The sequence below is a fragment of the Dreissena polymorpha genome, chromosome 6 (assembly GCF_020536995.1).
Source record: "Dreissena polymorpha isolate Duluth1 chromosome 6, UMN_Dpol_1.0, whole genome shotgun sequence".
Taxonomy (NCBI): Eukaryota; Metazoa; Mollusca; class Bivalvia; order Myida; family Dreissenidae; genus Dreissena; species Dreissena polymorpha.
Window position 1 is genome coordinate 85210718 of NC_068360.1, and position 16489 is coordinate 85227206.

The 16489-nt window shown below is 31.8% G+C and overlaps 1 protein-coding gene across 1 annotated transcript in view; it reads left to right on the forward strand.

Annotated features, from left to right (window-relative positions):
- Positions 1-16489, forward strand: part of LOC127833290 (complement C5-like) — a 64184-nt gene that overhangs the window by 38475 nt on the left and 9220 nt on the right. Inside the window, exons 28-38 of the mRNA XM_052358463.1 lie at positions 1517-1682; positions 2644-2733; positions 3132-3306; positions 5582-5748; positions 7655-7807; positions 9710-9909; positions 10210-10344; positions 11114-11204; positions 13041-13121; positions 13605-13713; positions 15903-16001. Of these exons, the coding sequence (XP_052214423.1) occupies positions 1517-1682; positions 2644-2733; positions 3132-3306; positions 5582-5748; positions 7655-7807; positions 9710-9909; positions 10210-10344; positions 11114-11204; positions 13041-13121; positions 13605-13713; positions 15903-16001 (1466 nt within the window). The remainder of the gene's footprint in view (positions 1-1516; positions 1683-2643; positions 2734-3131; positions 3307-5581; positions 5749-7654; positions 7808-9709; positions 9910-10209; positions 10345-11113; positions 11205-13040; positions 13122-13604; positions 13714-15902; positions 16002-16489) is intronic.

A 16489-nucleotide genomic window follows, 5' to 3' on the forward strand; every position in this document is an offset into this window, starting at 1 on the left:
GTATAATATGGAAGCAATACTGCTGGAGCAACTGGTGTTTTACTTCTTCATAATGGATTGAAACAACGAGGTCGGCTACTTAACGCATAATTGTTGTAACAGAAGTGTATCTATAGACTACATGTTTTGTAGACTATAACTATGGCTACTGGTGAAGTTATTAGGTTCGGTTAGTCGGCTAATAAAAGCACTTCTGATTTTATCCCGTTCAGATAAATCCCATTGTTTTTGCCCATAACATTCACATATTTCTTCCGGATAATCAAACTTAACATGTATGGTAAGACAAATTGGTGTATGGTCGCTATACGTTAAGATCTTCAATCATACAACTATGAATTAGCGGAAACTTGTATTATTTTGTGAGCAGAAAACATTACTAATCACTAATGTCTAAAGACAAATTACTGTCCAGTAACTGAAATATGCACCTAATAGAAAAGAGTTCGTTTCGCAGAGAATTTTACTTACCGAGATCTTTTCTTGATCTTCTTTCAATTTCCCATAAAACAAAGCACCGATAGCACTGAAAGTGATGTATAATCATTTATTTTACACCAAATTTATGGAAGCAAACTATCACAATTTCCGATTTAAAACCCAAAATGTCTTTCCCACTTGAAAATGACGACCGTTCGCGCCAAGATCACTTGACATTATTGTGTATGATTGTTCTGAAATTTGTTTGGACATACTAATGAAAAAAAGATATTGCGGACTTAAATTATTCGAGATTATCTCAATAATTATAAATAAACGAACACGAGTTATGCGATCATATACCTTCCTTTTTTTGCAGTGAACATAATCTGAATACTACTGATTTTTTTAATGAACATCATTATTTAATGACATTCCAGGTACTTTTAACATATTTTATCGTTGTCAAACATGATACGGTTAGTGAATTAGTTTAATTATTACTTTTTCACATAAGATATGTGCATATAAATTAAGGTATGCTTAATAATATAACATATGCATATACATTCGTAGAAAAATGATATATTAATGAAATGATGATTACATTTAAAACATTTAGACATATGGCATAAAAATTCTGCACCAAAATGCAGTCAAAATGTATTTACTACTTTATTTTATATTATAGATTGAATAACATCCAAGGCGTACAATGCGACCACAAGTTAACTGTGGTTTTATTTTATTTACGATTTATAATAATTATTATTGAACATGTATTTTACCTAATGCAGCACTTTATTTTATTTTATTTTTGAAAATGTTAAAAAATATCGAAATATTCATGCTTTGTCTATATGTTTGCGTAACGTGATTTAACAATTTGCAATACACAAGATACGTTTTCTTGCTTTGTATTTATAGCAAACCATCTCAGTATTATTTTTCGAAAACAGTTGTCTTGTTAAAATACTTTTTTATAATGTTATTTATGGCGAATTCGTAATCCTTTGTTTCTTCTAAGTTATAGCAATTCCATCATTTAATAAACTCTGCGCTAACAAACAAATATAATAATTTTATTGTTTTAAAGGTTGACCGCATTTGTTGCCAAGGTTATGTGCCAGGCGGAACAAGTTGTGAAAGGAACTGTTGCAGCGCAAAATCTTCAGCGTACTTTGGCATATATTTCAAATGCTAACTCAGGTGGAACTGGCTTTTTCCGTGACAATCAGGAAATTGAAATAAAATCTTTGCAGGTAAGTGACTTAATTATCAAAGCATGCTTTTTAATATAAGAGGATATATATGCAAATAACTATATGATCTAAGATACATTCGTGGTCATTCAAGGATATGTACGCATGTAAAAGTTATAACAAAAAGTTTCCATAAAATAGCATACATTAATGAATACAGATAAAACAAACGTGACAAATTGATAATTCACATGGCATTTGCGAGTATAAAACAGAAACACCCTTAAATACGCGAATAACATAAAATTCGTATGTGTATATTTCATCATTATGGTTAGTTTTAGTTTTGATTTTACTTGTTCGATATGTGTTTATCAATGATAATAATTCATACTGAAAAGTTTACCTGTTGTGTTTGTATATATTTGATTTAAGATGTTTTATTGTGTAACATTATTTCTGATATTGGAATGTAAATACGGTGTGCATGGTGACAAAACACATAATTTACTTTGCTTTAATCAACATACAAGTCCTCTAGTGAACATATTTGTGTAAAAAAAAATCGAATCTTTTACTACACAATGTTATTTCTGTTAAGCGTTGAGTCATAGAAATTATGATATTTTTTTTTCGTTTAATTGTTGCTCAGCAAAGATAAATTATGTTGCCCTTTTTCTGCATCCAGCCGTTGCCTTGGTTATGGTAAATAAATGAACATTATTATGTCATATTGCAGTTTGATTTTAATTGTTATTATATACCGTTAATTTTAGTAACATTTGCATGGTTTGTAAAAAAACACTTCTTGGACAAATATGAGGTTTTTGAGCTTCTTCAAACCGTGTGCATTGAACCTTAAATGCCGGTGACCCAGTTGTAATCATATTTGCGTGTGTGTGTGTTCTGTCTCGTGCCTTGTTGCACTGTTAACTGCTTTGCAATCGGTTACGTAGAACGACTATATAAATGTTTATGGTGCGTGATTTTATAGATTTGTATTAAACATGTTCACTTTAAGGGTGTGATTGGAGAAGGTGACTGGGCCGCAGACCCATCATTAACTGCCTTTGTAGTGACGTCATTACAAGAGTGCACAGAAAGAACTAACGTACGTTTTCCAGATTAAAAATATTATCCTTAGTTTAAGAATTTCTCTCCTATGTGTGTGGAGTTTTCTATACATCGTTATTTTTATTTATCTTTTGGGCAACTGTTTACTTACCTGAAGGTTTACGTAACATTTTTATATGCGAATATTTATATAATATATACTAAGACACTTAGGTCATTTTCCTGCTTCCTTTAGTGGTAAGGCAACGACAAAACTCAATGAATTGTATTATTTTAAGAGACTTAGTTTTCATAACGTGCTCTTTTAGGTAGAAACAGCATGTACTTTAAATAACCAGAATGGTATATTGCGGTATGTTATGCTGTTAGAAAAAAATCATCATCAACCAAATTAAAATAATTAGCAAATAAAACCAATTACTTTGGATGACATAGGCGGTGCAGGATTCCATCCATCGAGCAGTGACCGCCCTCGAAACAATTCCCAGAACCACGAGGAAGAATAACCCGTTCCTAGTTGCAATATCAACATACGCGTTAGCTTTCTCAAACAGTTCTAAAAAGGTGGAATACCGGAACGAATTATATGCAATGAGACTGGAAGACAGAGGTATGTGAAATTGTCATGCTCTCAAAGTGAAACATATATTTTGAGTTTATATAACTATGTTCTCAAATTTACTTGTACATAATGACATACTTTGATTCCTACAGTAAATTCCAGATTTAACAGGCTGTTGAATAAACATTTTTATCAAGTTAAACTCATATGACACACTTACATGTATTTGTTATTATTTTATAAATACACGTCTTGCCAATACTAAATAGCAAAAATATACTGAAATACCAACATATTATTTGTGCATTTCTGACGATCCGCTTGTTGCATCTTATTAAATATTCAAAATAATACAAAACCATTTCAAGTTTTCCACAATGACTTCACGCATAAGAAATATACTTTATAAACACATTAGGGTATGTCGTTAATTATCTTTATACAAACATTTATGTGTCATACAGTTTTAATAATTCTAAATTCTGTTGGCTATCGGATAAAAGATAAATAAATCGCTCGTTTTCAATACTACAAGGATTTTTACATGTATTTAAAGATTAGATATAAGCCCATGTTTCGTTTTTAGATGCATGTGCACGGACCAAAGGAAATCGTCAGATGTCGCTAAAGCCGCCCGAGTTGATATTTCTAACAACAATTCGGTTACCTCAACTGACCAGATTCGATCAGTATTCGTCAGATATATTCTAAAGCTTAAATTTTCCACACTGATTTTCGCAAAAATTGTGCCAAAAAATGTCAAAAGCATCAAAAATACGAAACCTAATCATGTACATAACGGAATTGTAAAGACTTTTATTAACCTGTGTCGTATGAACGCTTTGGGTAACGTGATCACCAATTTCACGTGATTTCCACTTCCGCGCATTCAAAACAAAGGACAATTAGTAAATAACACAAGCAATTTACAAACGAATTTACGGATAGCCCTAGCAAAGTGATTATAAATTATGTTTTGTCTTAATGGATAAACGAGGATCATTGTGTATTGAATATCATGTTCGTAAAAAGTCAGAATGCAAGCTGATTGCATAAAAACGATTTCTCAGATCAGAGCGAATTCAATAAGGCCGATTTGTGGATTGAAAACAGAAGCAGATTTTATCAAGCTCTATAAAAACTTATTGAAATTTGTCAAGAAATATGCATACAGAGGGGGTAATAACGTGACAAACAAGATGGCGACGTCCACACCGACGCAGGTATTTGTCGTAGTTTTATATTACTTTTATTGATTTGTTTTATTCCGCTCACTTTCCAGCCATATTAGCAAAAACGTTACTGGTCCTTATTTAATAGTAATATTCGCTCTATATCTTGACTTTACTCGGTGCGAAATTTCTTAGAGGGATGACCTAATTAGGGCTCCACTCAGAAAATTTGCCGGGAGTAAAGTCGAGATATAAAGCTAATTTAAAAACGAAATAAACGCTAATCACTTTTTTACTGATATGGCTAGAAATTGAGCGTCGTTTAAAAATTTAAAAAGAGTAATAAAGGGTAAAAAACGGCGACAAATAACTGTCTCGGCGTGGACGTCGCCATCTTGACTATCTCGTGATTAACCCCTCTGTGCATAGATATTGACAAAAAAATCACGCTGCAAAAAACTTAACGCTGCTATGTCCTGTCTGTTTGCTTGTCCCATTGTAAGCGGATAATGACATGATTATTCATCATTCATGCAAATGGCGTTGTAAACATTGATACAATGTTCACGTGGTTTTACATGTGACCCGCGCGTGTTTTAATTAAGATTATTTCTGTGCATGCATAGAAATTGAAAAGCCCTATCTTTGTACTTAATTTGGGCATTGCTCTACCGATTTTGATCAACTTGTTTGCACATCTAACATAAATACTAACACATTTTGACTCATGATCACTTTTTTGCGACACATAACAAAAATGGGAAAATATACCAACATTAACACGGGCGGCTTTAATGATAGATTTCGTTGTACGACTTGTATCAGAAATTGCCAGTTTATAAAACCATGCTCATTATTTTTTTTATCCGTCTGATAAAAAGTGCACTGTCAATATTTTAACATAAATGCATTTATAGTTATCTTGGCAATAATAAAGTATACATAACAATAAACATATATTGAAAATGATTTAAAATCAGATAAATCTATATTAAGTTGTTTCAGCAGCATGATATAAGCCAAGAATGATATAAATTTGAAACAGTGCAAAATAGTAAAACAATAATGATCTGAGAGGCCTTACACATGAAAGTCTTAAGAAACGCAATCGTTGTAATTGTCAGTGCGGTCTTTTATTTTATTCCATTTAGGTCGCTTATACTGGTCATTGGATGGCAAAGCTAATGCATATGCCGTGGAGACGACAGCATATGCCCTTTTGGCCTTTCTTAAATTTGATGACTTCAAAACAAGCCACAAGATAGTGGCTTGGTTGACAGAACAGAGCGATGCAATTGGAATTTATTGGTCAACACAGGTAAGAGAAGACATCGGTGACGATGTTGAGCGATACCTAGTGTGTCTGGATAATTAAAAGCGGAAGTGTTTTTAAGGCAATAGACCTTTCTTAAAAATAGATGAATGTCCGCTCATAAGATCACGCGAGTTTTTTTCTATTGTTCGCCTCATATGTGTCATTTGTATTATATTTATTATTAAATATTTTGATATATTACACTGAAACCTACAATAAGGTATATAGCTCTTTTAATATGCAACATATTTGATAGTTATTTGATTGTGAGTCTTTAAATGCGTAAATATCACAACAGTAAATATATCAAACCTTGTTGTATTATTATTTAAATAATGTTTTAAAATATATATAGAATTAAATAATTTCCTTAGCTTTAAATTGACTAAAGTGACAACTTTTCATACTTCGCTTAATGATTGATAACTTATAACTACTGTCAGTTTTTAATTATAATACGTAAAAAACATCATTTAACACACTAGTGAATTCATTATCATACATGTTCATCAATTAAACAACATTCGAGTATCACTTTAGTGCGTTTCTTTGTATTTATTATTTCGGATTTAGTTGTAAGGCGTCTTTTTATTCGTGACAACCATTTGTATGTCTTATATTGTATGTTTTTTTTTTTATGAAAATAAACAATACATTCTTAAAATTGTTTTTAACAATTAAAGGGATCTTTTCACGCTTTGGTAAATTGACAAAATTGAAAAAAGTTGTTTCAGATTCGTAAGTTTTCGTTTTAGTTATGATATTTGTGAGGAAACAGTAATACTGAACATTAACCATGCTTTAATATAGCCATTATATGCATCTTTTGACGATTTTAAAACCTAAAAATTATAAAGCGTTGCAACGCGAAACGATTGAATAATTTGGAGAGTTCTGATTTTGTCGTTAAATTTTGTGAAACTACGAAGATTGCTTATATAAGGTATGAAATACGTCAAGAATGTGTACACGGCGGAATAGCTCATTAGGCTAAAGCGTTTTTACTTCAGGACTCTGGCAGGACTCCAGGGATCACTGGTTCGAAACCTGCTCCAGGCAATGTTCTTTTCCTTTTTTTAATTTTTTTCTTGATTTTTTACTGGAGCTTTTACGATCCAATGTTTACATTTATCAATATAAAGCATTTAATGAAGAAGTTAAAAAAAATGCCAAAATCTGTGAAAAGGCCCCTTTAAATAGTCATTTGCAATGCATATTTTCTTGCGTTTGTTTCGAAATTTAAATTGATAGGGTGTACTTTATTTCAGTCGATATATTCAATTGTTTCTATCTCTGCTACGAGTACTATTAATTAAGATAAAGGACCACAACAACAGACAATAATGCCCATTTTTTAACGTTACTCGAATTATATGCAGTGCTATAAATATAAATTTTAATTGAATGTGTGACTTACATATTCGATAATAAATTTGATGCACGAATATCCATCCATTAGGGTTTAATCGGAGTGTTATTCAATTATTTTATTTCTGTATTTGATATCTGATCGTACATTGTAAAAAAAATACCGTATGTTATGTAAATAAAATACTTAGCAGCATGGATAGATATCCACTTCAATAATGAGAAATAATAATAATCATATTATGGTCTAAAGCTATACACAGTTTTTCATCAACAACTTCTTAAGATGTGCTGATCTAACAAAGGGCTAATTGGATAATAACATCAACTCGAGCAAGAATAAGAACTATATAGTCATCCATTTGAAAAACGATTTGCAAATAAGAACCCATTCAATGAGTCCAGCTTCATTCATGTTTATTTAACACTGTTGTGCTTTGTATTATGCCTTGCATTTCATTTACGTTTCGTCAAATACCTTAACACGATTGATTCACCGAGATTTGAGTTTTGGTTCACTGAGATTTCGTTTTTCGTCCAGGATACTGTGGTTGCACTGCAAGCGCTTGCGACATACAGTGCACGCACATATAACCCGGACTTAAATATGCAGGTTACGATTGAAAAGGGAGGATGGAGGCACACAAGTCATTTGCACAACGATAACTCGCTTCTACAAATACTAATTCCAAGTGTATGTATATTTGACTTGTGTTGGCAACCGTATTCATTTAAAATCGTATGAACATTTTTATTGTAGATGTTTTTCTTTAAAGCCATGTTGATCTGCAACAGTACCTGTGTTCACGAATTCATTTCTCTTAATCATCCAATCAAATTAGAAAAGCTTAACAGACTATGACATTCGTACACCACAATCACAAATGTATTGTTTGTTAAAGTTGAATCTAAAAGACACTCTTTCTTTCTTGTAATCTTAAATACATAAAGTTTATTATTAAACTACTAATTGCTTTATAAAGAAACCGGTTGCTATGATATGATATACAACTTATTTAATAATGATTAAGGAAAGGCTTTAAAAATGGATTAAGGAGGGAAAAGGAGTATTGTGTGTCCATTACTGTGGTATGTATACAATCACTAAGCAATTACACTGTAAATAAATTAATTAGCAAATGTTCTTTTCTGCTGTTTTATTTAAATGACGCTTATTTTAGAATGTTTTATTCTCAGATTCTACTGGTTTTGCCAAATCTTTAAAAAAAAAACATCATGTTTTGAGCTGTTCTAAGGCATCCTAAATCAGTTTGTATTTATTTATGTTGTTTTTGGCATCATAAACTTCAAATATTTTACCCATACTGTTCAGCATTTGTGGGGCTATAGTAGATCTATTCACATTCATGTTTATCAATCGAATGGTTCATTTAATCTTATATGTTGTTCTTAATATTTCGTTTGTTAGGTATGCACATTAACCTTTTCTATTTAAGAGAATAATATAGTTCCGTGTGTAACCCATCTTTTTAAGCATACATGATATAACGGTGTTTTATATTACCTTTTGGCAGCTTTTATGTATGGTGGATGTACTTTGAGTATCGGGTAGCAAATACATGCAATATCCGATATGTAAACAACGTTTTCTTTCTGAATCCTATTGTAATGTGAACAGCTGAATGTCATAATGCTCATCACACTCAACTAGCATTCGCAGTTTCGAGTACGATAATACTAAGTTAAATTGCAAATAGGATACAAAAAGAGGTTCCGAAAAGACATATACAATTCTTTTAATCCAAATGTCTACATATTTGACAAGGAAAACAATTAGTTTGTAATTCCAATAATGCTGACATGTGTTTTTATACCAAATATTGTTTCATTCAAATAAATATGTGCGGTATGGCAAGTGATTTTCGAAACATGATGTGTACTTTTAATGTGAGTTTTCCAAAATCAAACGTATTCCAGTGTAAGTCTATTGTTAGTGGATATTTCAAAATACTTACCATTCACAGATGCCCGAATATAGGTCATATCTCTAAAGACGTAAACGATCCCAATAAGACACCTTGTTATTATCGCTTGCAATATTTTAATTAAACTCAATGAGCATAAATTAATCGTTTTGATTGTGTGCCATATTTGCATCCGGTTTCATTTGTGCATGTGTTTCCCAATATGACATACAAAACATATAATCTAACGCGATATATTTTTATACTTAAACCGATTCCAGTAAAAAAGTAAAATGTGTTCATGCTTTATTCGACTATTATGACACAAGTGAGTAATGGAAAGGAAACACTTTAGTTACTTAATATACCCCGATGGTTGTAGTATATTGTAATTAAAATTTGCGCAAACCACCTTATCAGGGTCATGGCCAGCAAAGCAAAAATAACGCATGTGGTGTTGGTTAAGAGAAAGGCGAGACACGGGCATTGTGTTTAGTATGATCCTCGTTTGCGGAAATATTGAGGTTAAATATACACATATATATATATATATATATATATATATATATATATATATATATATATATATATATATATATATATATATATATATATATATATATATATATATATATATATATATATATATATATATATATCTTTTTATTAAGCTTCCAGTAGCCTATGGCGATAATGTGTTTGTGGTCACCGCAACAGGAAGCGGAACGGGCGTTTTAAAGATTGACATGTTTTACAACAGAAAGGCGAGGGAAGAAGAGATATGTGCGTTTGATATAAGTCCTATTGAGATAAAGGACGTCAATGCAGATATCGCGAACAATCAAAATAACCAGGCTATCAATGCGAACAGGTACACATATAATTTCAATAGACCACTTATGTACAGTTCTATTACGCTTATTGTAACCATTTGGATTTAAATAATTGCCAGTCGTTCAGCTTATCGGATTTGTATTAAATTGCGTCCTGATGTTCAAATAGTATTAATTTGAATTTGCAGACATGCTGATTTTTGCTCTCCTAATGGATAAAATATTTTCATTAAAAAAACATGCTTATTTTTTTTTAATGTCATCTTAAACACGTTTCACAATTTTAAAAAGTAATTGAAACGAAAAAGAAACGATATGACGGTTTGTTTAATGTTTAGAAACTGTGATGTATGTGGCTATTGTCAAGAGCCCGACGAAGGCGATGTTGACTACGAAATGATGGGTCTCCGAGATAAGCGTCAAGCAATATCCGTACCAGTCACAATCCAGAAATGTGTACAGTTCACGATCAGGTATGATTTGTAACAATAATGATGAGGATTATGATAATGGTGATGATGATGATGATCGAGATGCTGATGGTGAGTGTTAATTTTTTTTTTTTTTTTTTTTTTATTAATTGTACCGATATTAATAAAATCATTTGTTTATAATCATATCTTGAAAATTACTATTAATCGTAGTAATAGTAGTAGTAGTAATAATAGTAGCAGTAGTAGAAGTAGTAATAGTTGTTGACGTTATAGTAATATAAGCGAAGAAGTAATAGTGGTAGTACAAGTAGATGATATAATTTCAGTAATGTTTCACCGACATGACAGTCGCTATGAAAACAGCATCAGTTTAAACAGCAACGACAGCTTATCTGTATCGGCAAATTTTTCTAATCAGGTTCACGATTTTCACTTGTATAAATGTGTATTTATAGGTGTAAATTGAGTTGTAATAATAGTTGATGTTTCGTTGCAAAAGTAGTTGTTAAGATCGTATTTGGCGGAGGAGTAATACATGTAGAATGAGTGACGTAACTCTTTACATCAAAATTTCCATTATTTAATAACTTTTTATAAAACGTCGTATTATGTGTAGCGCCCAGTATTGTATATGCAACTTGCTGCTTGCTTAAAATGACTATTTGATAATCTTAATAATAAAGACTTTTCTCAAAAGATTGATCATGGGCGATCATTATTCCTAAAAGTATTCGTAAAATACTAATAAACTGCTCTATTAGCACTAGAGATTATCTGTTATTATCAAGGATTTGTCAAATCATTTTAGAACAAAACCAAATAGTACAGACGCGGGCATGTCGATTGTTCAGGTCAATTTAGAGACAGGTGTCCGTGTTGTGGAGTCAGACATACTCAAGGTGAGTGAATATACGTGACTAACATAACATATCATTGTCGCACATTGCATTATTCATGTTTATTGTGTTAAAAATTGTTTATTTTTTAATTTGCTTACCTAAGCAGGACGGCGTGCAATGGTGGTCACCCTTTGTCCGTCGTCCTTCTTGGTGGGACATATATTTGTGACATCAACTTGTATGTCTTTACCACTAAATGTTTATTTCTATCGTTATAAAACTTTATAAAATGTCCGAATGTTCAACTTGACAATATGTAGGAAAATTATATTCTGAGTCGCTAACGTCCAAAATAGGGCACAATATCAACTAATTAAATATCCTTGTCACCAGTCTATATAAAATATCTTGATGAAATAATTTCAAACTGTTTGTCTTGAAAATATTCACTTCAAGTTTGGACCAGGTTCGAATGCGTTAAAAATAGGTCACCACGTCAAATCTCAAATAAATTGAATGTGTGTCGCGTTGGATTATTAGCTTTATTACAATCTTTATTTTCCGATTAGTATACCGTATGTGGGTGCTTAAGTGTCATCTGATCATTCATGTAAACATATACGTTTACTCTTCATATTATACCGGGAGCATATTTGTTATTAATGCAAGAACTGTTTATATCATGTATTCATTAAATGTAGTTGAATATTGTTTTGCAAGTATAACATTATCTTATTTGAAGAAGTACATCTCGTCAGTAAAAATCTAGCTCTCACCTGAATAGTGAAGTATATATATAATATGAGTCGTGTTCTGAGAAAACTGGACATAATGCATGTGCGTAAAGTGTCGTCCCAGATTAGCCTGTGCAATCCGCACAGGCTAATCAGGGACGACACTTTACTCTTTTATGACATTTTTCTTTAAAATGAAGTCTCTTCTTAGCAAAAATCCAATTAAGGCGGAAAGTGTCGTCCCTGATTAGCCTGTGCGGACTGCACAGGCTAAATTGGGACGACACTTTACGCACATGCATTATGCCCAGTTTTCTTAGAACGCGATTCATATATTGTCTATTCATTTAGTTAATTGATTCCATACGACGTAACATTTTGTAGATTTGACATGAATTAGCCTATCAATATGCTGATTATTTCAACTTAAATGCGTGTTCTGGTTCGATATTCATTGCCACACTTCAGACTTTTTTTTCTGCCTAGAAATTATTAAGAGCTTTAGAAAAAACTGATTTCATAGAAAGTAATGCTAGTTTAAGTATAGTAACACATACACAATTCATAATTAAAACTAATATTTTCGACTTTCTTCAGAATTTAATGTGTTGTTGTATTCTACTTTATCGGCTTTATCGGGCTTTCCCTTGATTTATTCTCAATAATGACCAGAGTTAAGGTGTTTCTGATCAGCATGATGGTTATAGGTAATAATAAAATAAGTATATGTAACTCGATATTATTGAATTTGAAATTTAGATTTTAAATAAATTCATAAACTGAGTATCTCATTAACATTTATTTTAATATGTACGGTGTTATTCATGCGACAACAAATATGTGTAAACAGGAGCTATAGTTACAATTTTTATCCGCCAATAAATTTAAAACAATCGGAAAGTCCATTTATTTTTTATTTTCTCGGCAATGGTTGACTGGAATCGTTCAAGTGAGGTACGGTTGCATCATTTTTCTAATAGTCAAGCCGAGTGGCTTTTGTTTAATGCGTTTAATGCTATGTAATTTGTTTTCAGTCATATCCCTTATTTAATGTATAAGTAATATGTGATTTACAAGTGTTATTATAATACCTTTTATTTTTTTAATACATTGGTATTCAATTCCATGTGTATGCAACTTAATATATGTGTACATGTTGTAGATGAAGAAACACGATAAGATTATTACTCTTTATGAAATGCCAAGTGATGGCAAAGGCTTCTTCGTTTTGTACATTGATAAGGTAAGCATATTAAAACATTATTTATTTTGTCCTTGAAACCAATTTCTTCTGAAATTTACAACGTACCGTCGCAAGACCTGTTCATGGCTTTATGATAATTTAAAAAAGAAGAGCATTTTCCTAATTTCATGATCTGCTTATATTCATATATGTTTTTGAAGTGTGGAAGATGAAACTTTGAAATCTGAACAGTTATGTACAATAGCAGCTGAATTTTAAAAATGATAATTAACCGCTATTTTATATAGTAAATGGTTTATATACAAGATATGTAAATGGTTTCTTAAAAGTTAGATTAGGTAATAATACCGGATAGCAAGTCATTCTTGAGTTTTCGGAAAGTTTGCGATAACTAATTTGTAACTATCAACACGATTCAATTCGTTATTTATTTTTTTCAGCGATATATCCCCTGTTAATTAATACAACTATTATTTTACAATAAACAATAAAATGGTTGAGTGCTAGCGTATACACTTGCAGATCACAGCCAGCCCAATCGAATTCACCTTCAGACTAGAGGACGCATATTCTGGAAATGACACGACCCGCCACCCAGCGTTAATAGAAGTATACGACTATTATCAACCAGGTACATTAAATCTTCTGAGAGTTTGGGCAACGTTTAAACCAATGTTTTATACACTGAATTCGTGTTTCCTCGCTTTTATGCTTTTGAATGTTGTTTTTAAGAAACGACACACGGTTTGCTAAGATTAATAATTACTATTATTCAATAACTTATAAGATATCATAGCTTCAAATACAGTTATAGACATTATTTCAGCTATTGTGTCCGTACTTGTTTACTTACTTAGTTTACGACTATTGTATAAGTACTCATATACTATGATGGATTCTTGAAGTGTTTTGAACCAAGCATATTTCAATTGATAGTAGTACATTATATTTTCTGTTATATTATTTGAAATACAGTGTCAAGACCTGATCTTTTATTCGCACTTTTATTTAACTCTTTCTTGTGTGCGCGGATGCAACTGGTTTAAAACCTTTAACATTTATGACATCCAAATGTTCAATGGAAACCAAAACAATAGTTGAATTGATATCCCCCGCCGAAAAATCCTTTTTTGATGGGTGCAGGCGGATGAAAATGACAATAGCTGGAAAATAGCAAAGTGTAGGGGTATTGTTTTACGCATGCTAATTTTTCTCATCGATAGCTATACACCCATGCAGTATCATGCTCAAAATTGTAAAGTACATGTGATAAACCCTTTAGAGTTACGTCATACGAAAACAACGAAGGCTATAACTATTATTTAGGAAAGGGTCGGATTATGGTTTTAGTGCATGTCACTTAACTTTAATGATATGTATTTACCCATGAAGTTTCATGTTGAAATCGTATCTGAGAAACAGATAAAAGTATCAGCATTAACAAACAACAACAGGGAAATAACTCTTATAAAATGAAGTGGAGGGTGATGGTTTTTATTCAGGGAATTTTTCCTTATTAATGTCTAGTTACCAATCAAGTTTTATGCTGAAATATTGTAAAGTATCTGAGATATAGCCCTTCAAAGTTTCATAAAACAAAAGAACAAAGGGCAATAACGTTTTTATTTTTAAAAAGGTTTGGGTTATGGTTCTTGCGCATGGTATTTGTCCTGATTGATATATATACACCCAAAAAGTTTCATGTTAAAATCTTACATTATTTCTGATATTTTGTGCTGAAAAGGTTGAGAAATAGAGACATCATACTAAAACAACAAAGACCAATAACTATTATTTAAGAAAGTGTAATGTTAAGGTCTTGTGTTCGACACTTTTCCTCATTGATAATTATACAAATGTGCAGTATCATGTTGAAATTTTGTATCATATCTGAATAATAGCCCTGAACAATTACATACATAATATGATAATACCTCAGTGCAATATCTCGTATTAAAAAAGATGAGAGTTGTGGTTCTTGTCCATGGTACATTTCCTCATTGATATATATACACCCATGAAGTTTAATGTTGAAATCTGTTTTTGTTTCTGACATGTGTGTGATATAAGGACAAACTGACGGACGGAAGACCGGGCGAACGGACGGACAATGCCAAAACTAGTAACATCCGCTTTTAGCGGAGGACGACAACCGATTACATTAATGTATTTGCTATATTCGAACATACTTAAATTGAATTCTGTATGCTGACGTTTAAAACTGGTGCTTTTCAAATGCTCGGTAAGTGTTGCACTCACATGCAGATTTTCATGTTAACAAACATTACTTTTTGATAAATAATAGTGGTTTAGAATTCAAAATTGTGTCTCCATAAGGTCAAAAACGATTAGACGCTTGTCTGGTAGACATTAATCGAATCGCTTTTGCGTGTGCTTAAGCAAAAGTTTTACAAGTTAATATATTAATATCTATTCTTAACTCTTTAGCATATGGATATTGAGTGTTGTCTATTTTAAAAACTAACAAGCTGCGATATATCAATTAAAGATTACTTTATACAATTATGCAGGCGATTGGTAAGAAAGTGTGAGGGGAAACGATATAATTCATAAACACCAATACAAACAAACACAAAGCCAAGCAAGTTAATGGTTTTGAAAGTTGCAGCTTTATTTAATACAATTATATTGTACTACTCTAATATAAAAGTTGTGATCATTAGACAAAACAAAATACGATTTCATGAAACTCAAAATACACTTGTGGAGAGCAAACTTTAATTTCAATGCAAATCTATTGAAATTTATGACGTTTTTTTGTAAACAAAACTGTTATCTACTGTGTGTTTTTTTTTTCAGAACATTCATGCATCATCCAGTATGGAATCGGCTCTAACCACGGAAAATCACTTTCAATCTCGTGCACGGATAAAAGTGACCAGTGTAACTGCGTGCAAAGTAAGATACAATGTTTAATACAAATTGAACATATAAATAAAACATCCAACAATAGACGGGTTCTTTTCTAAGATAGATGTTAACCGAGTATTTTGCAGATTGGTGGCAGAGTGGGTGTTGGTTATTTTGGCATGTACCTAATTTTTAATGTGGATAGCCGCGCATCGAATCTTTCATCTGTTAAGCGTCAGAAAACCTTAGTTTGGTAATTTACGTTTTGTGTACAGTGCATTTAATGTAAATAATTATACGGCGCTACACGGGATACTATTTTCAAAGGAAATGCTATACTAGTATCCGAAGTGTTTCGTATAAGATCACACCCTTTCTGAGAATGTGGGCTTGTAGTCGGTTGTGGTACGAACCTACGGCTTAAGTAATTGTTTTCACCCATCGCGTGGCTTGCATCGAGCATGTTTTTGTATGACATATAGTCGTTTGAAATTGCTTGTGTCCAGTTATTTCATATATAAGTTCAATACATGCAA